Source organism: Antechinus flavipes, chromosome 4, assembly GCF_016432865.1.
Source record: "Antechinus flavipes isolate AdamAnt ecotype Samford, QLD, Australia chromosome 4, AdamAnt_v2, whole genome shotgun sequence".
Taxonomy (NCBI): Eukaryota; Metazoa; Chordata; class Mammalia; order Dasyuromorphia; family Dasyuridae; genus Antechinus; species Antechinus flavipes.
Window position 1 is genome coordinate 203,837,456 of NC_067401.1, and position 24,868 is coordinate 203,862,323.

Consider the following 24,868-nt stretch of genomic DNA (forward strand, 5'->3'; position numbering starts at 1 on the left):
CAAAGTCTGATTCTTCTTGTACAGCAAAATAACTATATGGACATGATACATATATTGTATTTAACATATACTTTAACATATTTAACATGTATTGGTCTACTTGCTATCTGGAGAAGAGAGTGAGGAGGAGGGGAAAAATTGGAACAAAAGGTTTTGCAACTGTCAATGCTGAAAAATTACCCATGCATATATCTTGTAAAGCCATAATCATAATAAAAAAGTTTATATGTAAACTATTCTTTAACTTTATTTAGATATGCTGTTGTTAGGTATGCTGGTGGCTTCTAAGTATCATTAAAATTTTGTTTTAATTCAAGCTATTTATTTTGAGACCAACATATATGTAAGAAACATTATTTGTTTGCTCATTTCCCTGAGATCTTTCCAGCCCTTAATTGGAATGATTAATATTATATCATAGTTCTTTATCAGTCTGTGATTATGTTATAGCTATTATGAAAAATTTCAAACCAGCAAACTAGGAAAGACTTCTTTTCTACCAGCCATTTTGGAACCAGGGCTCCTAAAGAAGTCTTCATCATTTCCTAAAATAGGCCAAAGATGGAAAAACCATCTGTGGTTCATAAATAAAATATGATAGATTATGTAATAAGAATCAGAGATTGGAAACCTGAGTGTTATATAAAATATAAACACACACACACAAAATCAGACCATGAATCTAATGTGTGGGGTGGGTTACTTGAGGGGTACACAGGAAAAGATGGGCAAGAACATTATATGGTATGGATGGAGTACAATTCACAGCAGAAGAAAAAATGACATTTCTACTGAAATGCTAATATATTAATAATGTTAACATCACTGGCATCTGTTTGAAATTTAGTGACATGGCAAATGACATAAAAATGTGGCAGAAAGAGTAGTAGTTTTCATTAAGACAGTATACACCGATTCACCATGTCACACTTAAAATAACACAGTTATAATGAATCTCAGCTCTTTCCTCATTCTGTTAACTTGCCCAAGGTCCCCACAAGAACCACTTCATATCTGTGCTGGTGCTGACCAGTATCAGGGTTGGGGGAATGAAGAAACCTACCTGACTGAGCAGCTGCCCATGAAATATTGTATTCACCACCTTCAGAACCTGCTTGGTGAGTTTTCTCTGAGAGAAGGGGATGAGGATCCGACGCTTGGTTCCCTCTGATTCCAGCTCCTGCTGGACTTTATCCAGTAGCTCACAGAGAAACTCCTGAGCATCTTGCTGGTCATAGCCCCGAAAGGCAGGGATCAAACTCCAAACAGAATGGAGCATGGCAAATGGAGATACCAGGGCCCACTTCCCAGACCACATAACACGGAAGAGGGTATGTAATTCATGACAGAGAGAAATGTGCTTTGAACTTGGCTCCTTAGGCTGTATTAGTTCTAAGCTCCTGTTTATAGAGGACCCACCATTCAAGCCAGTAGGTAAGCCCTGCCTACTGCATGGTTCAATTCTGTCATTTCTCGCTGACTCATCAGCAGGAGATCCATTTGCCAATTTACCTGACATCTGAGACTTCCCATTGGCTGTTTTGGCAAGCAATTCTTCCGTTTCACAGAGGTCAAGGGTCAAAAAACATTCTCTGAATTTCTGGAGGTGACTGAGCACTTGAAGGATAGAGTTCATGTAACAGGTGTTACCCAGGTTTCGCAGACCTGTTACACCGGGTGTCACCATTGGCTTACGGCGAATGGAATAAAACGGCTTAAATTTGCTACTCTGCACTCTTCTTGAGGTAGGGGAACTTGTTGCCATCTCTCTGAACTTCCTGGGAATCAAATTTGCTTGGTGAACATGAGAAAGCAGTCTTGCACTCTTCCTGGGAGGGGTGTTGGCCAGCTCCTCAAGGAGGCGGCGCTTCATCTCCTGCCTCCGCTGCCTTGCAGCTTCCTTCTTCTTCTCCAACTCCTCTATTTGCTTTCTTTGCTCCAATTTCTGTTGGCCTCTCGTGCTTTTTCCAAACCAGATCCTCAGCGCTTTAGCCAGCAGACACTGACGCCGGTGCCACAGAGCTGTCAACATCTGGGGCTGTCCCTGAGGAACCTGCTGAGGTTGGAACACGTCCTCCCCTGAAGCCATTGACCGAAGCATCCTACCACTTCTTGCAGACAAATCCTGCTTCTGGCTCCTAATTGCTGAGAGAGTACTTCTGAGCAGTTTCAGATCCCCTTCAGGGTTATCATTCAAAACATAGTCTTCACAAAGGTAACAGAACACATAGAGATCATTGACTTCCATAGCCAATGGATGTCTGGTTTCTTCAAAGTGTTTAAATGCATGTTCCTCAATGTACCGTCCACAGGCCACATGAGAGCATTTCAGACATGCCCAGACAGACTCTGTGGTGTTACATTGCATGCAGTGCCACTTCTGAGGATTCAGGATAGAATGGTCCTGGGCGAGTCGTAACCGCCCTACATGTTTGCATCTATCCATGTCTTACAGAAGTCTCCACTCCTTTAACCTGGCAAAGCAAGGCCAAAAAAAAAAAAAAAAAAAAAAAAGTGAGAGAAAGGAGATAACTACACCTCAGTGTTACAAATTTTGAAGAGTATTTCCTTTTTATTTTGGGGGGGATGTGTGAGAGTGATCTTTTTACTAAAGTATCTATTGCTCTGTCATTCTTAGTCATCACAAAAATAAGATTCCTGAAAAACCAGTAAACCAATTATATAATATCAGAATGATGGTGAAGAGATTAAGATCCCTAAAAAAAGGTAATTAAGATACAACAGGGAAAACTATTCCTTTGGCTCAATTTTAAAATTATAATTCAATTGCTTATTTTAATTTCTGAAATTCCAGTGAACACCTAAGATGAATGGTTTATCAGGTCCACTGTGTTCTTTAGAAAAGAGGTGGAAATCACCATCATATGATATGTGCCTGTGATTCACATGAAGAAGCATTAGAAATCTAAGTGATCACTGAACTGGTGAAAGCCTCTATATCTCATTACTAATCTCCAATGGTGAAAAGTACCAGAAATGTAAAAAAAAAAAAGGGGAACCAGGAAAGTCAAGAGGTATTCCAAATACAATCTTCTGTGAGGAAGATCCTTAAAAAAATTAGCTAACACATGCTGGTTCCAAAGTATTTTCCAGAAGTCAAGAAAATAGAAATGAGAGAAAGGAATCTTTTAGAGAAAAATCTCTAACAGAAGTAAATTGGATGGTTTATCCTAATTAATCTGAAAATAAAAGATCCTATTTCCAGAATTCTAAGAATTGTGTTCTTAAAAGTGACAAAAGTGGCAGACTGTCAACCAGTCAAGGTAAAATTTGCATGTCTTGTTGTAAAAGAATACTTATATACTCTGTAAAAGAGAGCGGGGAATTTCACTATCTTGGCTGAAAGGATAGTTAAATAGAGGAGAACTGGATGAGTCTTAACTGTTCAAACAAAAGTTATCTATTTTTTAATTATCGGAAGAACAACAAAGGGACAATACAAGTCTTCCAGCTAATGTAAATAAAAATTAAAAAGGGATTTGTAAACAAATGCAAGGAGGTAGGTATTATTTTGGAAGCCCGAAATAGTTCACTTTTTATCATAGTCATATCAGTTTTGCTTGTCATAGAACTACTTTAATAAAACATCCTGGGTAGAAGTTCAAAACTACTTTTAAGAACTACAAAAAGGACAAAGCCCATCATTTGATATATTAGAAAAGAAACTTTCATATTAAATATTATAAGAGTGATTTCTATTCATGTCCCAGGGAATTTTCTTCCTTTCCTCCTTCCATTTTCCAATCTAAGAGTAATTTCTATTCATATCCTAGGGTACTTTCTTCCTTTCTCCCCTCCATTTTCCAGGAAAGCTCTCTTTTCTTCCCATTGCTGGCAGGGAACTCAGGTCAAAAGGAAGAGGCTATGACTACTTCTGTACTCTCTCTGGTTGACACCTCTGGCTACCTTCTTCTCTGTTGTACCATTATTTCAGCTCAATCCTGCTGACAGATCCCATAGTTAACAGATGGCCTACTTACTCCCCACTTCTAAATGGGGTTTCCATACTGTTGCCACAATTTAGACGCCCTACTTCTATTATTGTCCCATCTCAGGTTGTTTAGAGGGCATGCATATATTTAAAAAAATTAAAAACTCAGTTTCCCGTTTAATTCCCATAAAACACATGTATTCACAGTTTTTATATATTAATTTTTGCTGATAGGTTGCTAATTTTTTTTAGTTATTTATATTATGTTTCAACTAGACTAAAATTACAAACTTAAGGCTGGAAAACTGGCTTTTTTTTTTCTTTTTTTTTTATACATTTTCCCACAACCCTTAGCATTTTACTCTGTGTTAAGTATAGAGTGCCTGCCAAGACTGAAGTTTAAGATCAAAGCTATCCTGTCTCAGAAATATTCAAACTTATTGCATGTATATACCACATAGGTAATGAAACATCTAAGCTTAGACTTACTCAAACAAACAGAACAGTATGACCTGAAAGGCTAAAGTAGTTAGAAAATATTTACTTTGTGCTGCTTATCAAACAGTACAAGTTCAGAGGCTGGCTATGTATAACAATCAAAATGATCATTCACTAAATGAGGAAAAAAAAAGTTGAAAAAATCAAGAGACCAATCTTAATCTTCATGCTTTTCACATTTACGATTTGTAAACAATCTAATTCCTTTTTCAAGAACACAAGCTTTCATAGAAGTCAAATAAGGAATTTTACTCATAAAATTCTTTCCCCAAAACAGCTTAGGATGAATTATCTTTTATTCAGGATCTTTTGCCTTTCTTTTTTTTTTTTTTTTTGATGATTCAGTACTCACTGAGTCATATATGTTTTGCCTCTTCTTTGTAACTCAGAACCTGGGGCCTGGCAAATCCCCATTTTAGCCAATAGGATCTGGCAGGTTTTCAGGAATTTAATTGGTCCTGAGATCTTTATCACATGAAACACAGCACAGCTTCAAAAATCTATAGAGAAAAGAATAGTTTGGTGAGTAAGTTATCCATGAATGTAACAACTTGAACATAACTGTGAGAAAGAGCTATTATTTTTATTTTTTCTTAAAGAAAAATAGAACTAGATTAATAAAAATACAAAACCATCTCACATTTTCCATGAACATTTGTCAAGTGGAAAGAGCACAATGGAATTTTTTTTCCTAATTTTATTTTCTAATATAAAAATTGGTTGATCACACTCACATTTTCCTACACATCCTTTTCCTCCATTATAAGTCTGTTGTGGTAACTGACTAACCTGCCATATGGCATAAAATCCACACAGGAAAACTCAGGGATGTTGTGGACTGCACTACTTAGATTTGAGTCAGGCAGAAAGAAAAGAGGGAGGGATAGAAGGTGGATTTGATGTAGTAACTAAGCTTTATATTTGCTATTTTATCACAGAATGGAAACCTTTCAAAAATGATGAGAAATAATCTTTAATCCACCCATATGAAGAAACCAAAATTTCAACTGACTTTAACAAGAAATGAAAGAGGAAAAGGGGATGAATGGGTTTTTTTTGAAAACCAGTAATGCATGTACTCACCTCTTACATATACTCTCAGTATTTCAAAATATGGTATAACACTCACTGATAAGCCCAATTTTACACATGTAAAATATACATCTTTTCATTTAGATTCCCCAAAGTTGCCATGAGCCCCTCTCACTCCAGCATTTAGAAGAAGTATGACCCAAAGGAAACCCAAACACAATGCCAGCTCATAAGAAGTATAGTTACAATATAATTAGGGGAGGATAATAAGCCTTTCAACAGTTCTAATATGTTAAGCAGATTAACTAATAATTGATATGTGCTATGTACACTCTAGATAGATCTAAGGTGGAGAGTGGGGAGGAGGAAGGAAGAACAGACCTCTGACACAAGAAAACTAGCTTTTGCTTTTTAAATATCTTGCATTTGGAAAGAAAAAAATCACATTATGATTAACCTGGTATATATGACACTAGCATATAAATGGTTAATGTTTTAAAAATATATACCCAAACTTTTAAATTTTTTGTCTTTTGTTTTGATGCTTTCAACTTACAGACTAAGTTTCCATGAGGTAACTGACCAAACCATAACCATCCTTTAAAAAATTCTAACTTGAAATTTTGATTTGTCTTTTACTTGGCTAATTCTAATTATTTTCCATATCAAATTTCCTAACAGTCTTAATTGTCTAAATGCATTGTTAAATTAAGTGGAAGAATTCTGCTTAAGGGAACCTTCCATTCCTTCCCCTTCAAAACTCCCTTATCCCCCCTGTCAATTTCCTTCAGGTTCTTACACTTAGGAATGTGAAATAATTCTGTGTGTAAGACCAAGTGGCATAAATTCTGGCCTGAAAAAGATTAGACACTATGGTAACATGCTGACAGCCTTCATTTACATAAAAGAATACTAATTATATGGTATCATCAACATCTGCGATTCTGCTCACTGCCATATGTACCAGTGTTGGATCTATTAACCCTTAATTCTACAATATATGTCTAGAATTACCCCTACCACAGAAAACTCTAAAGGCTTAGCCTTGTAAGGAAAAATTAATTTAGGCATGGGAAAAAATGGATTTTAATAAGTAAAATGATACTATGATAATGAATCTGGGAATCTATTAATAATACTTTTTTCCAATATAGGGGAGGAAAATAATTTTAATATCAAAATGTTATCATATTTTAAAAAGGTAGGATTAAAATAAGGAACCTATGAAATTTTTTATAATTGTGTGAAGTGAAATTATATTATATGTATTATAATGTTTATTTTAGGACCTTTAAGAATTGTTTTTTGTATTGTTAATATCGTGAAACAATTGCTTTGACTTTCTATTTTAGGCCAGGAGGAAAGCCATAAAGCCTTTAATGATACATGATGGCAGAAGACTCAAAGCAGATAAAGAAAATGTATTAGAGTCTTTTGTGAAAAAAGACTTGAGAATTTTACTCACAGATCAATGCATTTTCAAATCATATTAGACTAGAGAGCTAGAACACATTTTGAAGAATTCAACACTGTTCTTTATAAGAAAATGGAGGCTCTGAAGGTTAAATGACTTGGTCAGTGGTACAGTTACTAAGAGGCAGATTCAAAACTACCAGCTAGGTTGTCTGACCTCAGGCCCAGGTTTCAATCTGAAATTAGGGTGATGTCTTTTCAAATGGAGAGACTAATAAGATGAAAAATAGAGAGAGTCTATGGAAAAAGGAATTCACAACACCTGACAACTGATTTAGATATAGAGATGAGAAGAGTTAAGAGTTTGTGAAAGTACTGACATGCCTTCACAAAAATAGTAGACTTGAGGGAAAGTAAGGTTTAGGGGTAAAGATGGTGAGTTGTATTTGAGACATTGAGTTTCACTTGTTTGCAAGACATCCAAATGTCATCCAGATGTTCAGACTGCTGAGGATCTAAGAGTAGACCTCAGGAGTGAGATTTAGATAGGAAGACAGGTGAGGAGATGGGAGGAGCTAGGACTTTCTTTGACTGGCTTTCTTTGTGTACTTATTTCATGGGATTCTATATTATGGAGAATTGGATAATGTGTCGAAGAAACAAAATTTATTTAAAAATGAAAAAGAAAAATTGCTTGCTTTCTCTTACAAGTTTATAGAAGAATTCTCAAACTTTAAAACATTTTTATTCTGTTACTATTTAGGTTTTGTCCTTTACTAATAATTCAGTTGAGTGGAGGTTGTTGCAGGAAAGAGGTCTAAGTAAACTCTTGGACATCATATATCTGTTGACAAATAGATACATTTCCCTGTGAGACTTGCAAAAAAACCTACTTTTTAAAAATACCAACTCTTTGTAAACAACTAATTTCCCTCAAAAAAGTGATAAAGAGCACAGGGAAGCCAATCCCCCAAAGAGAAGGTTCTATGGTCAGTTTTGGTACTGTCTGGGTAATTTTCAGCAATTAAACCAAAACTGATTCCCTGGAATGCTCCTTCATGGAATATACACTTTTCTCGTCATGCCCTTTTTTTTTAACATAATACTGTCAACAATTTAAAGTATCCATTTTTTATTACAGCATCAGAACTTTTTAGGTACAAATCATGCACAAAATAAAGTATTGGCATAGATTCATTTTAAAATTTAGCAAAGATTTAAGTTCACTCACAGATCCGACTTTTAAAATTTTATTTCCATTTGCACTTTCCTCCTTCCTCTTTTCTCTCACTACTACAAGGCCAAACACATATTTCTTAACAATTCTGATCATGAAGGGAACAAAATTTTTTATATCAAGTCTTTAGGTCCATCCTCAATCCTAGGTATAAACCACTTTTCTGATAGTCTAAACTCTACAACTAATTTTGCCCCCCCCCCCAATCTCTCTAAACTATTTTCTCCCTTTTCAAGAAGTATACCTTACCCACATTTTAAAAAAAATTTTAATAGCTTTTTTATTTACAAGTTATATGCCTGGATAATTTTACAGCATTGACAATTGCCCACCTTTTGTTCCAATTTTTCCCCTCCTTTCCCTTACCCACAAATTAATGAGTAACCTTGGATCTTAAAAACTGCCCCGCCCATTCTATATACATTGTTACTAAAAGTTCCAAGTTCCATCACAAATATGCTATCTTTCCCTTTGAATCATTATCAGCCTTCAGTGGTGGAATTAAAATCATCTAAAATTTACAGGTGATACTGAATTTTCAGGTAAATATCACCATAAATGCTAATGTCTCTAAATCCCCTCCCCATATTTTTTTTTCCAATTACATGCAAAAGTTTTTATTTCCTTCTCTCCCCCTTCCCCCTCCAAAATGGCAATTTGACATAAGTTATGTATATACAATCATATTAAACATATTTCCACATTAGTCATATTGTGAAAGAAGTATCAGAAGGGAAAAACCATGAGAACCAAAAAAAAAAAAAAAAAAATCCTGAAAATAGTATGCTTGGGTCTGCATTCACATTTATTATTTCTCGGGATGTGGATAGCATTTTCTATCATTTTATCTCTTGGAATTGTCATAGGTCATTTGTATTGCTAAAAAAAAAAACTAAGCCTAGCAAAGTTGACCATTACATAATCTTGCTGTTATTTCGCACAATGTTCTCCTGATTCTGTTCACTTCACTCAGCATCAGTTCATGTAAGTCTTTCAAAGTTTTTCTGAAATCTGTCTGCTTACCATTTTTTATATATGTATTCCATTACATTCATATACCACAGTTTGTTCAACCATTCCACAATTGATAGGCATCTCCTCAATTTTCAATTCTTTGCCATCATAAACATAGCTGCTTCAAAATGTGGGTTCTTTTCCCTTTTTTTTATGATCTCTTTGGCCTAGTAGTGGTATTGCTTGATCAAAGGGCAGGCACAGTTTTATAGCCCTTTGAGTATAGTTCCAAAACTCTCTTCAGAATAGTAGGTGGGTGATATGCTTTAGTGTTCTAATTTTCCCACACCCTCTCCAACACTTATCAGTTTCCTTTTTTTGTCATATTAGCCAATCTGATAGATTTGAGATGATACCTCAAGAGTTGTTTTAATTTGCATTTCTCTAATCAGTAACTCCAGTGTTTCTAAAACCCAATTACATTTTGATTACCTCCCTCAAATTAGATTGGGATTACTTCTAATCTACTTTGAAGTAGGACTGAGGTTTTGCTATACAAATTTCCAAAATATATATCGAGCTCAAGACAGTCCTTACCTTATGAATCAATTCTATTCAAAAAGTTTGTTTCTAAGTCAGTTGTTTGGAATTAAGAATGCCTTTCCCCATGGAAACAGGATGTCTCACAAAAGCCTGTTAAAATCATAATGTACCTTAAGTATAATGCTATGCCAAATTTAATGTCTAATCACCACATAATATTTCTATGGGGGAAAAAAAGGCATTCATCCCCTTCAAATCCAAAGATCCAGGTCTTCTGGTCTTCTAGATTTCTAGGCCAGAGCCCCAACTATTACACCAATATGCTTTCATGAATATGAAGAATTCAGAGAAACCTGGAAATTAAATGAATTAAAAAGCTTTACTAAAGCACTCAATTTACATAATTACACAAGTGCTGGGAATACAAAAACTAAAGACAGACAGTTTCTGCTTTCCAATAGCTCACATTATAAAAGAGATAAGATATACATATAGAGGAGGTTTTTAGCTGCAAGTTGGGTGGAAAGGTCCTACTACTAGTACAGCATCAGATGGTAATACATCTTCTTTAATATTTCCACTGCTACAAACCATGTTCATCAATGATGTTGAAGACTGTGGAGGATGTTCATCAGATGGAGAATGGCTGAAAAAGTTATGATATATGAATGTTATGGAATATTATTGTTCTGTAAGAACAAGCTCATCTTTTACTTTAAAAATATTTAAAACTTAAATACAAAATAGAAAAATTTCCATGTTACAGCAGAATAGAAGAGAATTCAAAAATATGATAATATCCATTTCAAGAAAGCCTAAATAATATTGTACCATCATGATCAGAGCTGTCCATCTTGACTTTTTTGTAGGTTTTTCTTTTATTCTTTGTTATGAACTTTTATTTCATATTCTTCTCCCCCTTTCTTCCCCATATCTTCCCCCCCCAAAGCTATAATTAAGTACAGATATATTTCTATACACACACACACACACATATAATTATATTTATATGTGAGACCATACTAGGCTTCTGTTTATCCTGTTTCTCTGAAAATAGATAACACCATCCTTCAAAAATCTAAGATCTTTCCATATTTTCTTAAATTCACCAATTCATCACTTCCTACATCATAGCAATATTCCAACCTTATACTATCTAGTTATTTTAAATGGTCTAAAACAACATTGATTAATATAGTTGACATATACTGTAGTTTCCCAATTTTTCTCTTTTGATTAAATATTTTAGCTTTAACTTTGAGAACAATGTCTACTACCCCTGCCTTTTTTCCTAATAAATTCATTACTATTATCATAATTATGTATATATTTCTTATTTCCCATCTCTGCTGATATCTCTATTTTACTTCTACTCCCTTATCTTATCCCATCCTTCAAGGATTCCTTCTTTATCCTTTACCCACCATCTTTTTCCCTCACTCTTTATCCTATTCCCATGAATAGTGTGTAGACACCTTATTTCCTTAATCTACAATATCCTCCTTATATAATTCTCTTGCCTCTTTATAATTTTAGAAGACTTTTATACCTTTCTAAATAAATATATGTACACACATTTATGTCTATAATCAATATAGATACATATATATCTATAGATCTACATATATGTATTATTCCTTCTTTAACCCATTCCCTCCCTCCTTTTATCTAATTCTTCTGTATTAATTCTTGCTCTCACACCTATAATATATTTACTATTTTTATCTTTTCCTACAGCAGGTCTCAGGTTGACTGAAAGCCCTTCTGCTTCTCAATGATTAGCCACCTATAGGTCAGGTCCCCAGGCCAAGTCTCATTTATCTCATTTAATCATTATTTGGATCCTGATTCATTTAGATTGAATGTAAATAGCAATAATTTCTGCTTTCACCAGAAACTTAAGAGGGTCTTCCTTTCCCATATCTATTCATTCATTCATTCATTCATTTTTACTAGGTGAAAGAGGAAATTCTTTGCCTCAAATGCTACCTAGCCTTAATCACTGAATGGGTGTGATATCTCAGTCAAACATAGACCTGTTGAAGACCCAGGGCCATCATTAGTCATCTTGATCTATATGTTACTACTGGACCCAGATGGCTCTGGAGGGGAAAGTGAAGCTGATAACTTTGTATGGTCTCCGTCATTTAAATCCAACTCACTTGCATGTCATGGCATCACCTCCCTGATGTCATGGCCTTCTTCGAGAATGAAGAATAAGTACTACCACCTTTTCCTACATGATTTTGCTTCTTTAAAATCATATATTCAGTTCTACCCCAACCTTTGTTTCAAATGCCCAATTACTATAATGACAATTTTAGACATATGGTTTACATTTCCACATATAAAGCAGTTTGTCCTTATTGAGTCCCTTGAAACTTGTCTTTGATGTTTACCTTATATTTCTCTTGGATGTTACGTCAAGATTTTCTATTAAGTCTTTCTGCAACAAAATCCTCAAAGTCTGGAAATTTACTGAATATCCACTTTTTCATTCAGGATTATGCTTAACTTTGCTGGTATAATATTTTTGGCTGCAACCCTATTTCTTTTGCTTTTCCATATATAGTATTCCAAGACCTATAATCTTTTCATGTAACTATTGCTAGATCTTGTGTGATTCTAATTGTGGCTCCACAGTATCTGAATTTTATTTTTTCTGGTTTCTTGTAATATATTTTCTCCTTGATCTGAGGGTTTTGAAATTTGGCTATAATGTTCCTTGTAGGATCTTTTTTCAGGTGGTGATTGGTGGATTTTTCTATTTCTAGCTTCCTCTCTTATTCTAAAACTACAATTTTCTTTAATTATTTCTTGTATAGATTCTTTTTTTGATCATCGCTTTCAGGAAGTCCAATTATTAAATAGTTTTCTTTTTCTGATCTGTTCTTCAGATCTGCTGTTTTTCTTATGTTTCACATTCTCTTTTATTTTTTCATTCTTTATATTTTGTTTTATTATTTCTTGACCTCTTATAACTCTCTTGGCTTTCCCTTGCCCAATTCTAGTTTTCAAGGAGTCATTTTCTTTCTTAAAGTTCTGAATCTCCTCTTCTAGTTGGTTGACTCTCTTTTCATAATCTTGTTTTTCTTGGATTGTTCTCTCTCTCTCTATTTTTTTTAATCTCTCATTTGATTTTTAAAGTCTTTTTTAGAATTTTCCATGAAGACAGGCAGGTGAACATTTAACTTTACTCTTTCGGGTAGGATTATGTCCTCTTTTTCTTTACTGAATAATATTAGAAGTAACTAGGCACGAGTTATTGGAAAGTTTAAATTGTACTACTCAACAAATTTATGGCTAGCCAGCTCAATTTAGTGTTAAGGAATTTCCTGAAATTCCTCCTTAGCTCCTGGTCTAGCCTGGCTGTGAAGACAAAGGGCTAATTTTTAAATATTTTCTTTCCCACTTTGGCAGAATGTTTTATTCAACACTTGATAATGGTTGTGAATATATGGTTTATGAATTTTAAGGAATCAGAGAGGAGAGAAATGAAGAGAATCATCAGGATATTATGGTATAGGTACAAAGGTAAAAGCATTTGGATTCAGAAGACCTGATGTCAAATCTTAATGCTGATATTTAATTTTTCGATGACCAAAGGCAAGAGATTAAATTTCTAAACTCAATGTTGTTATTTATAAAAACAAGGAAAATATTATTTTAATTACCCTGCCTCAAAGAGTTATTGCAAGAAAGGCACTTTGCAAAGCTTAAAATACACTACATAAATATGAATTATTGTCTCCACTGATGCCTATTATTATCTTGGTTAACTATTCCCTCTATCTGGTTTATTAACTTGAGTATATTATAAGTTCTTGGATCAACTCACTTCTGCCTACAATAAAATCTACAGGGAGGCTAGATTAGTGGTGATCCACTTTTCTCCTCCAAGTATTTGAGGATTTAACTAATGAAATTGCATTAACAATACTAGAATAATTTGGATAGGAAATTGAGGCTTTTCTTATATGAATAATCCATCTATGGAATTAAGATTTAGAGATGGGCAGAAAATTATTTATAGAAAAATATATTTCTAAACCCAGACAATTACCAAAAGTGCTCTAAAATCTCTACAATGTAAGCACAATAAGGTATAATTAAAATATTAAAAATAAATCTATAATAGCACAGAATAGCATAGAATATAAATGAAATACTTGAATCAGCTTCTGAGTTTATGATGGTTTTATCAGATTAGTAAAACACTATCCTAGTGGTAGGGAAAGGTTAAAGAAGAAAGAAAAATAGGGATCCATTAAATCAAGGATAGAAAGAATTCTGAAGATGTTGTCTTTCCATACTTTGCCTCCCATCTTAAGAATATTCCAAGCAGTTCCTCTATTGGTAGGATATATATGGAAAATATTCACCTATAGTAGTAAGGGCCTAAAATTCATGCAAGACTTAAACTGCACCCTCTATATGCTCACTGTAAGTTTACACTATTGTAATGAGCTTATAGCTCATCCCCCAAGAACTAGTCATAATCAAAATATTTTTATTAAAGTACTGCCTTCACAGCTAGTTCTATAGAAAAAAAATCTATAGATTAATTATCTCCATCACAGGATAGTGAGGACACCTGAAATGTCTACCATGTTTTTCTTTGAATTAAAGAGACTGAAAAACCCTTGTTAAAATGACTATCTGGAAAGGGTAACTAACTGGCATAAGCTAATTAACTGTTAACTCTTTACCATGATTAGTGTCAGAAAATTACAGAAATTTGGAACTAATACTTTAGATATTATCTCATCACTCAACTGCTTTTAATTATAGGGAAACCGAGGATCAGAAAGTGATAGTTATGTGTCATAAGGATAGTTAAATGTCAGTCATGAGACTAGAACCTAGGTCTCAACTCTCATTTTAGTGTTCTGTTAAGTACACCAACATCTACAGATTAACTAGACTGAGTATAACTAGAGAGCTACTTGAAAGAACAAAATTCAGGATAGCTAAGTTCCGGTTGGTGAAAGAAAAGCACCAGAAGCTGTGATGACCGCGTATTTAAAATCAGCCGGAGTCATAAATTCAGGTTAAGGGAAAAATCTTTAATCTCTATTCTCAGTAGAGGTGAAGAAGGATTGCGATAGCAATGTGGGCAGACAGGAAGCCAGCTAGCAGAGGGGGATAGGAGGTGAAGGGCAGTCGCAATAGCAATGCAAGCAGCTGTGACAAAGACACCAGCCAGCAGGCTCTCTTTCCGCTTTCCTTTCTGCCCCCTTGCCTCCACCTACCAAAATCGTCATTTCCTATACAACACATCAGGACTTGCACAAAAAGTGGGTGGGGCCATTCTTTCTCCAAGCATATATATTAATAGATATGGTCCAATTACTATTTAGCCTCATGTGCTTGGGATCTCAGTGCATCAACTTAAGCCTCAGTCCATTACAAGAAGCAAAGATGGCAGGAAACATTTGGGATGGTATTGTTAGTACCAACATAGAAAATAACTGGAAAGTCATGAAAGTAAGAACAAGTTAACAACATATTTAATCTCTTTGGACCTCAATTTTATTACCTGTGAAATGAAGGATTTGGAGTAGATGGCCACTAAGGTTCCTTTTTAGATCTAGATTTAGGTATATGATCTTATGAAACTACATTGTTTCCTTGGTGTTTCTATCTTGCACAAAACACCAAATATATCAAATTGCAGAGACATACATTTAACAAAAGTAAAACTACTGAATGAGGCACAACATTTATAATATACTTGATATTTATATGGCTCAACCATTCACTATTTTCTCTCCTAATAACACACTAACGAACAAAGCTGGAGAAAAATCACAAAACTGGGTAGACTGGATCCGCTACAAATTCATTACAAAATCTCAAATGTACCCTCACTATGGCAATGCAATTTCTTTATGCTCCCCCAAGAGATTCACTATCTAACTCACCATGGCTGCTTTTCCAAATCTTTTTATCCTTCTTCAAACCTCCCATAGCTCCCCTCCCTTACCTCTCTTTCAGCTGAGAATCTTGCCTCATTATCACAGAAAAAATTGAGACCATTAACCGAAAAGCTTTATTCCCATTCTCATTTCACATCATTTAGATACCTTCTGCTTACTTTCATCTTCTTTATCCCTTTCTGACATGAATTAGTAGTCCTTTTACTTGTTTAGAACAAATTGCTCTTCATGTACAAGTTATCTAATTCCATCTTCTCCAGCAGATTGATCCCTTTATCATCCCAACTCTCATGGTTTACTGGTTACTTCCCTACTATTTACTTGGTCCACCCTTCTTAACTACTATATCCCTTTTTTAGTGGGTAAAATACCTTGAGAAGGTGGTCATTGACAATTTCCTTCTCATTTTTTAAAATCAATTTGCTGAAGAATGGCTTCTGAACTCACCATTCAATTAAAACTGTTCTTTCCAGAGTTATCAATGATTTCAATGGCCAAACCTAATGGATGTTTCTCAGTCCTCATTCTCCTTAATCTCTCTGTAATCTTTCACCTCTTTTGTCTAGGTTTTTATTACACTGCTTTGTCATGATTTTCCTCCTATTATGTCTGACTATTCAGTCTCCTTTGTTGGATTTTCATATAAATCATGACTTTTTTGTTTTACTCTTTTTTATTTATATCTTCAGCATCTAGAGCAGTGCCTGGAACATAGTTGATATTTAATGCCTATTGATTGACTGACTGATCTTTCTCTACTGGAGTCTTTCACTTGGCATGGTTATTCCTCTAGCAGTGAAATCTTGCCTTGTTTCCTCTTCCTGGGAACTGCAGTTCTGTTTCCTGCCAAATGACTGTTAATCATGTGTTCCCCAAGGCTGTCTCCTGAACTGTCTCCTCTTCTTCTATACTATTTCAGTTAATGATCTTGTAAGATCCTATGTTTTCAGAGTATCACATCTAAGTATGTGATTCTCAGATCTGTCTAGCCAATTTTTTATTTCCAACTACTTACCCTAATGAATAGTTTAAATTAGATGTCCTGTAGACATCAAACTCAACATCTTCAAAATCTAAATCATTTCCCCCATAAATCCTCCCTACTTTATAACTTTCCCACTAGGGTACCACCTTATAGGTTCAATTAATTCAATATAATATTGAATACCATTCAACTGTTAAAAATCATCCAGTTTCACAATCTTGACATTTCATCCTCAATTTCTTTCTTTTACCTCTCATTATTCATTAGTTGTTGAGTTCTGTTGATTGATTCTATCTTCATCCTATCTTTCACACAGGTGTCCTCCTCTTTCTTTACTGCCACTATCCTTATCAAGAACCCTCATTATCTCATGCCTGGTCTATTACAAAAGCCTGTTGGTTGATTTCTCTTCCTCAAGCTTCTTCCCACTCCAGTCCTTCCTCCATTCCATTGGCTTTTAAAGAATAAATCTTTATTTAACTTAAAAACAAATCAAAAACAACAAAAAAAAAACCCTTTTATTTTTCTAATTTTTAAACTGTGTTTTTTTTTAAATTAAAGCTGTTTATTTTCAAAATACATGCACAGATAATTCTCAACATTCATCCTTGCAAAATCCCAAACCTTCAATCACAGGCAGTCAACTCCAATGGCTTCTCATTCCCTCCAAGATTAAATAAAATTTCTCGGTTTGGTTTTTAAAGCCTCCATAACCTGCCCCCTTCCAAAATTTTTCTTTTTCTTTTTTTTTTTTTTTTTTAATGCTGGTCAATTTTATTTATTTATTTTTATTATAGCTTTTTATTTACAAGATATATGCATGGGTAATTTTTCAGCATTGACAATTGCAAAACCTTTTGTTCCAACTTTTCCCCTCCTTTCCCCCACCCCTTCCCACAAATGGCAGGTTGACCAATACATGTTAAATATGTTAAAGTATAAGTTAAATACAATATATGTATACATGTCCATACAGTTATTTTCCTTCCAACCTTTCTAGACTCTTTATGCCATACTTTCTCTGATCCCTACCTTCATGTACTATATGATCTAGGGACACTTTCCTCTTCTGCTGTTTCTTGCACACACTTCTCCATTGGACTTCAGCATTTTCACGCCTGTTCCTCATGTCAGGAACTCCCCCTCCCATCTCTAAATCCTGGCTCTTCTGGATTTCTTCAATTTTCAGGTAAAGTTCCACTTTCTAAAAGAGATCTTTTTCAATTCTCCATCTTAGTGTCTTTTTTCTAAAACTGTCTCCAATATATCCTGTATTTATGTGTCTGTAGATAATTGTTTGCATGTTGTCTTCTCCATTAGACTGTGAGCTCCTTGAAAACAAAAGACTTCTTTTTTTTTATTCTTTCTTTGTATCTCCAACATTTAGCATAGTGCCTGGTACACAGGAGGTATTCAATAAGTCATTGTCAATGTGATTTTAAAATTTGTAATGTTTTACATATATCATCTGAGAGCCTAAAAATTGCCCAGATATTATTGTCCTCATTTTAGAGAGATAAGGAAACTGAGACACACCATAGGATTGTAGCTTTAGAGAAGTCATACTCAAATCGCGGTTCATTAAGTCAAAACTATTTTCTTAACTATTATTATTTGTCAATTAAAATATTTCTTCCTTTTCCAAATATATATCTGTGTGGGGCTGGATTTTCTTCATGTTCTTCAACCAAAAAAATCATATTTTAACAGAATAAATGTAGAAGTAACTAAGAGAATCCAGCCATTAATCTGTTAAGTCAGACATAAGATTTGTAGAAATATGCACAATACTATCTTCTTTTTTGAAAAGTTATTTTTCATTGAAAATATATTATGTTAACATGTGATGGATTTGTCATTTATTTTAAATGAATCGATAAATATATTTTATGTTTTAATTTCTAATACGTTAAGTATTGGTAACCCACATAAATAAAAGCTCCCTAGGGTTTTAAATAACTTTTAAGGGTGCAAAGGGATACTGAGCACATAAAATATAAGGATCCCTGTTTCGTAGCTCAAAGGAATCCTTGGGGTCATTTCATCCAACTCCCTCTTTTTATATGTAAGGAAAGTGACTTTAAATCTAGGATTCTCTATTTCAATCCAAAGCTTCAATGTTAAAAAGTTGCTTTAAGTTGTAAGCCTGAATTCTTTTGAAAGCATTAACTATAAAGCCTCTGGAAAGAAGAACCTATGTTGTACAAATATATAATCAGCTTCCAACTTGGAGTAAAAAGTTCCAGTGGATCACCATCAGCTACTGCTATCTTGCTTCTGTGAAGAAAAAAACAAACAAACCACTACCACCACTTCCCAGGAATTAATGAAAACAAAAACATTATGTTTGATAAGATGCCAATGAATGGAATCAAATGTATTTAATTCAAGTCAAAACTCAACATAAAATTAAGTCATGAAAACATTTAAACTACATGAGGCCAACTACTCAAGGACGCTAGAAAGTCTCACTCACTTCTACATTATTATATGATCGAGTAAGAAGTGTGGCTTGTTGAACAGATAAAAAGAACAAAATCTGATTTACAAAATGTTCTCAAGAAAGGAGATGAAAGCTTGATATTGAAAATATTAAGAACTATTAGACCACAAGAGAACCCACAAAATGAAAAACATCTTTTAAGTGACCACCAGTAATTTTACCAATAAGACCAATATTTCATAATATTACTATTTAAAGGATATTGGAAAGATAGGAAAAAAAAAACTGATGGGAAAACCAAGCAAATGTGGATACCAATGTGCAAAGTCCAGTTATTAATAATCAAATTGAGTTAAATAGGGTTTGACTTTTTAGGCTTAGTACAATTAAATACTCTATAAGTGACTTCCATTAAGCATTCAATATGGTCTAAAAAGATTTAAGTTAATAGAGAAGTGGTATATTATATTAATAGATCTTAACTAAGGCTATTTAGGATAGGCACCTTGGAAGACAGGAGAGAAATGAAAACTTATGGACAATTTGAAAAAATAGATTAAAGTACTCACTCATTTAAATTCTACACTAATGGTACCATGATCATGATCATTCTCAACTTACACTATGCAAAAGGAGAATAATGCACCTCTTATCTCCTGCAACTGTTTAGAAATACCAGCAATACAGGCAGATATAGTGAGTCTTCAGATTCTAATGCTGAGAATGACATATCTGACAGCATGACACTTTAAGTGGTTAAAATACAATTTGGTAAAACATTAGGTCACTAAGAATAATTTTCTTTAAAAAAAGTTTAACATTATTTTAATTTTTTTCTCAATTACATATGACCAGATATCTTAGCCTCCTCTTAATTAACAATGGTTACTAATTTACATCAGTCTAAAGGCAGAAATACCAGATTCAGCTTTCCTTTCTTTTAATATGTATACAAATTTTAAAAATCCATACTTTGTTCAAAGGTTTGCAGCTAGGATCCTAATGTTTTAAATAGGATATTTTGGGCTTCTATTTCTCTAAAATTTGTTATTTCACTATCTTTCACCACCTTTATGTTCCCAAGTAATGAAATACACAAATCAAAAATTAGGACTGATCATAACTTTAGAGTAAATTTGATTTCAAGTATTCATTAGATAGCAGGAAGAAAACTTATCCCCATGAATACAGAGATGGGGAAAGTTCATTATGGATCAAACATGCCACATGATCTGGTTGCAAGTGTCCTATCTGCCTTGGTGGACACAAAGATACTAGCTGCCAAAATGAAATGTGGTTCCACTAAAGTTACACCTCTTTATTCTATCTTTTCAATATCTATCTTTTCTGCTGCTTTCCCCTCTGAAATGCATTCATAGCAGCCTTTTCCTAAACCTGTGTCTCCACATACATCTTCTTCATAATCTTTCCCAGGATAGGAATGTTGCTTTTTTGAGGATTGTTCCCAGAAACTTTTAAAGCACCAAGCTCTAAGAACTCTAGTAGCAGCAAGGTAGATCTAAGGTCAGGAATACTTAAATTAAAATTCAGCTGTAATTACTAGCTGTGACCTTGTGCAAATAATAACCTTCTGTTTCCTCAAAATGGGGGTCTACCTCTAAAGATTATGATCAAATGAAATAATTTTTAGCACAATGCTTAGTATATATTATAGGCATTACATAAATCTAACTGTGCCTTGAAAGTAAGAGTGAGGAGGGAAGGTGTTGTACTAGAGAGAATCCTAAAGGGGAAGAAGGCACTAGCAGAAGAAAAGCATTTAGGTACACTAAGGTGTGTTGAAAATGAGAGAGAATTCTATTCTATGAGGCAGAAATGAGGAGCAAGTATACAAGCCTTGGGGGACAGCCAATGCAAAGGCACAAGAATAAAGCATGGAGTGCCTTATCTCTGCTAGATCTTGTAGAATATAATATGAACATATAGAGATACTGGAATGATAGGTCAGAACTAGGTGGTGAAGGTTATAAACAGAGCATTATTTTAGTAGTGACAGAAAGCCACTTAATTCTAAAATGATGTAACATGTAAAAAAAAAAAAGTCACTCTCCAGTCAAAATATAGAACCAGTCTTCTAAAGCTAAAATTTAGTTATATTCCATTTGGTTATATTATTTCAGTAAAATTTGGTAATATTCCATTATGGTTACAAAGCAAAGAACAGGCATTAGTTTCATCAGGGACAGTCAGAATAGGAATAACTGTGAGAATTAAGATACTTTTCTGAGGAAGGCTAGTAAATCTTCCTCTCTGAGATCTTAAGTATCTAATAATCTTGCTTAGGCAGCAGAGGTTAGGCAAGGTTGCAAAGCACCGTCATTGTGGCTCTGTTCTGAGAAGGAAAAGTGAGAAAACAGTAGCAAGAAAGACAGTAGTGATACTGTAAAATAGATATAGATAAATTATTGATTGAGAGATTGAGATTTATATATTCCTCAACTTAGTTTTCTGATAAGGACATTTCATTGATATGGGCTTTTTTTTTTTTTTTTTGTATAAAAATATTTCAAAGAACGCAGTGTTGGATCCATTTTGGCTTTTTTGCTTGTTTTTTTGGTCCTTAGGCCAAAGTAAATTAGAGGCCATTGCTGTCTGGAAGGCTCCTGGGCTCCCCCTTTATTACATGCACAAAAAAAGCAACTCTAACAAGGGTGAAATCAAGGGTATTAAACAAGGAGACAGAATAGCCTGATATGAGAAAAGTACTATCTAGATCCAACCCTTAATACCTATTGTGTTAAAATTATTTTTCTGGTCTCTCTGACCTCCACCCTATATTTTTAGGCAGTATAGTAAAGTAACCACTATAACAAGGCAATAGTAGGAACTAAGATTGCAAAAGTGAACCTAAACATCAAGTACAGACTCTTCCAAAGATCATAATTTACAAACTGTATCGTATATTAAGCTAAAAGCATATACTAACAATGTGTGCTGAACCAGGGAAATCCATTTAGGCTTTTCTGTCAGGGTCTTTTGGTCCTATGATATATAAATCCTAAACAAATTCCAGACCTCCACGTAAAGACTTGCAAATCACTAAATAGTAATGATGCTGTGTGAGATAATTTGGGACTGCTAATTTGACAATTTTGAAATGACTAGATATGTTAATGAAACAACCCCAAGGTGGCACAGATTAGAGTTGGTTTCTCCTAAAACCCTAGAAAAATGAGACCTCAAACTCCTGCGAACAATCTTTCTTCCTTCCAACTCTTCCATCTCCATGGGATCCATGCTGCCTAGTATTCCCAACTTTGATTCATGGTTACATGAATAATACTTTCTTCCTCTTCCCCTATCATCTTCCTCATGCTGCCTGCATCGCCATGCTGTCTGCCTCTGCACACCTTTCACTTCTTGTCCCTTTGTAATTTTTGCCCCCCATACTCTTTGTGATTATTAAAGTGTGACTACAGCCTGTTGGAATCTTTACAAACTGTTAAGTCGTTAGAGTTGATAGAGACAATAATTATCTAATTTAGCATGGTCCAGTATGATTGATCTGATCCTACAAGGAGATGTTATAGGCCAGAAGAAACAAGGTACTAAGTGGAACTGAGAAACAATGCTTGTGTTCACATCTTTACTCATTGGAGTTCACATGTTTGGGAGATTTCAGGGTTTAGTATGAGATATCCGAATTCACACCTCCCTTGAAGTTCTCAGGGACAGAGAGCACTCTGGGAGAAACACATAATCCCACTCTCTTTCAGAGGAGATCATATATAAGAAACAGACAGAGGCTTTCTCGGAGAGTTTGGCTGAAAAGATTAAGAGGGTAGCGAGTGAGGAGTTTTACTTCAGGACATTGACTGGGGTCGGAGAGGAGCACTCTGGGAGGAAGCCCACAAGCCTTCTCTCAGAGGCAAAAGAGAGTCATTCCATTTTCTACCTGGCTGGCTGGAGGCTGAAGGACAGACCTTTGGATTTGGAGACATTCGAAGGGAGCTCTTGGAACCAAGCAGAAAGATAGTCCTCTAAGAAAAATTAACTGGGCTATATTGAAGAACACAATAAAAGACTTGAACTTTTAGCACCTGTGGGGAATAGATAAGGTGAAGAACTTACAGGAATGTATGAATTCTTTTTCTGTATTTTATTATTTCTGTGTCTCCCCTATGACCTGTATATGTGCAGGCTCATATCTACTTGAGCCTTGGCCAGCTAGAAACATATTTACTTAACCTGAATTGATGACATTTATTGGTATTTGACATTTATCAATATTTAGTCTATTAGCTGGACCACTGTCTGCTTGATTAAGCCTGAAGGCCTGACTTTGTTTCCCAGAAATCAGGAGATTTCAGGGAAACAGAAACCTTCCATTCCAATCTCCTCAACTAGCAACAACCAATTAGATGCCTCCCCCTCCCCTTCTCAATGCTCTCTTACTTGTGATGTAATTTCTTGTATAAAAGCTATGTATCTTTACTACTTCTTTAGCCCTCCTACCGCGAGCTTATCTTGCAATGGGACGGCTCATCCTCCGGAGGTTTTTCAATAAACAACTTTTCTGCCTTCTACTGAGGGATCTCTGAGTAGTCATTTTGGGTAAGGGTCTTCTACATCCCTCACACACCTGACTGTATTTGGGTAATTATTACTTTCAACTGAAACTAAGGCTGCCTCCCCGAGAAACCTGCTCCCAGAGAGAACTATTATATTTTAAAGAAGAAAAACACCACAACAGCCCAGTCTTCCGCTGACATTGTGGTCTTTTTCAGAAAGAAATTAAAAGAACTGGGTGTGCTAGCCCCTTTCCATAAATTGATGATTAATTTATCTATATACGAAGGGTGAGGAGCATACCTTTCTTCCTTTGGTTTTAACCTGTATTATCTAAAACCAACTGGTTTTAGATCAGCACAAAAATCACCCACTTTGCCACTGTCATGAGACTAATAAATATATAGTCCAAATGGAAGTAGATGTTGATTATCTCCAGATGTTTTTTGGGTAGATGACATTATGCTAATTACTTCAAGACACAGAATCATATAAAGTCTCTTTAAAAAGATCTATAATTATCAAAAGGGCTTAGCCTAATCATACAGACAAAAACTAGTGGATGAATATCTACCAGCTGACTAGAATATGTAACAACACATAGATATCCTGGATAGACATGACAAATGGACAGTTTTGAAGAATTCAATATACAATGAGAGAAGAAGTACACAACAACTTGTGTACAAGAAATGGCATAAATTATATAATCATTTGGATCAAAAAAGGCAGATCATATTAAGAGGATTGAGGGGTAACAGATAGACAACTAGAATGCTGCAATGCTATCCAAGAAATCTTAGACTATTTAAAGGAAATCAATTAGGATATCAGATAGGTCTTCTATCTTAAGGAAGAGAAGACTTAAAAGGGAAGAGAGAAGCAATGTGGTGCTGTGGCTAAAGTACTAGCTTTGGAGCCAGGAAGGCTTGAGTTTAAGTCCCTCTTATACATTGGTCAAGTCACTTCACCTTTCATTGATTCCAACAATTTTCTAAGTCTGTAAAATGCCGAGAAGATGGTGTTGATTTGCCTTGATAGAGAACTCTCTATACTAATCACTGATTTGATTTCTCTCCCTCTCCCACTCTCCCCTCTTCCCTCTCCACCCCATCCCAGCCAAAAAAAGACTGACAGGACATGGGACATAGACAAAAACCACATAGAATGAGATACCTACTTATACCATATATGGTTTGGAAGAAATACTTGTATATGAGAAATCACAAACCTACAAACACCAAAATAATTTAAATTCTTTAGGTCTACATCTTATATCTCCAATTAAACCAAGTTCCTGGACAGCAGGATTCACACAGGTGAATATCTAGCATAGTGCTAC

General features: G+C 34.7%; 1 protein-coding gene across 6 annotated transcripts in view; it reads right to left on the bottom strand.

Annotated features, from left to right (window-relative positions):
* The window catches only part of USP49 (ubiquitin specific peptidase 49), a 126,201-nt gene that overhangs the window by 14,603 nt on the left and 86,730 nt on the right, over positions 1–24,868 (bottom strand). For 5 of the 6 annotated variants that reach the window (XM_051996925.1, XM_051996926.1, XM_051996923.1 and 2 more), the window contains exons 4-5: positions 4,803–4,950; positions 1,064–2,474 (exon numbers count right to left, since the gene is read on the bottom strand). In XM_051996925.1, coding sequence (XP_051852885.1) covers positions 1,064–2,446 — 1,383 coding nt within the window. In that variant the 5' untranslated portion in view covers positions 2,447–2,474; positions 4,803–4,950. Of the gene's footprint in view, positions 1–1,063; positions 4,951–24,868 lie in introns of all 6 variants that reach the window. The other variant, XM_051996922.1, reaches the window with a different exon arrangement.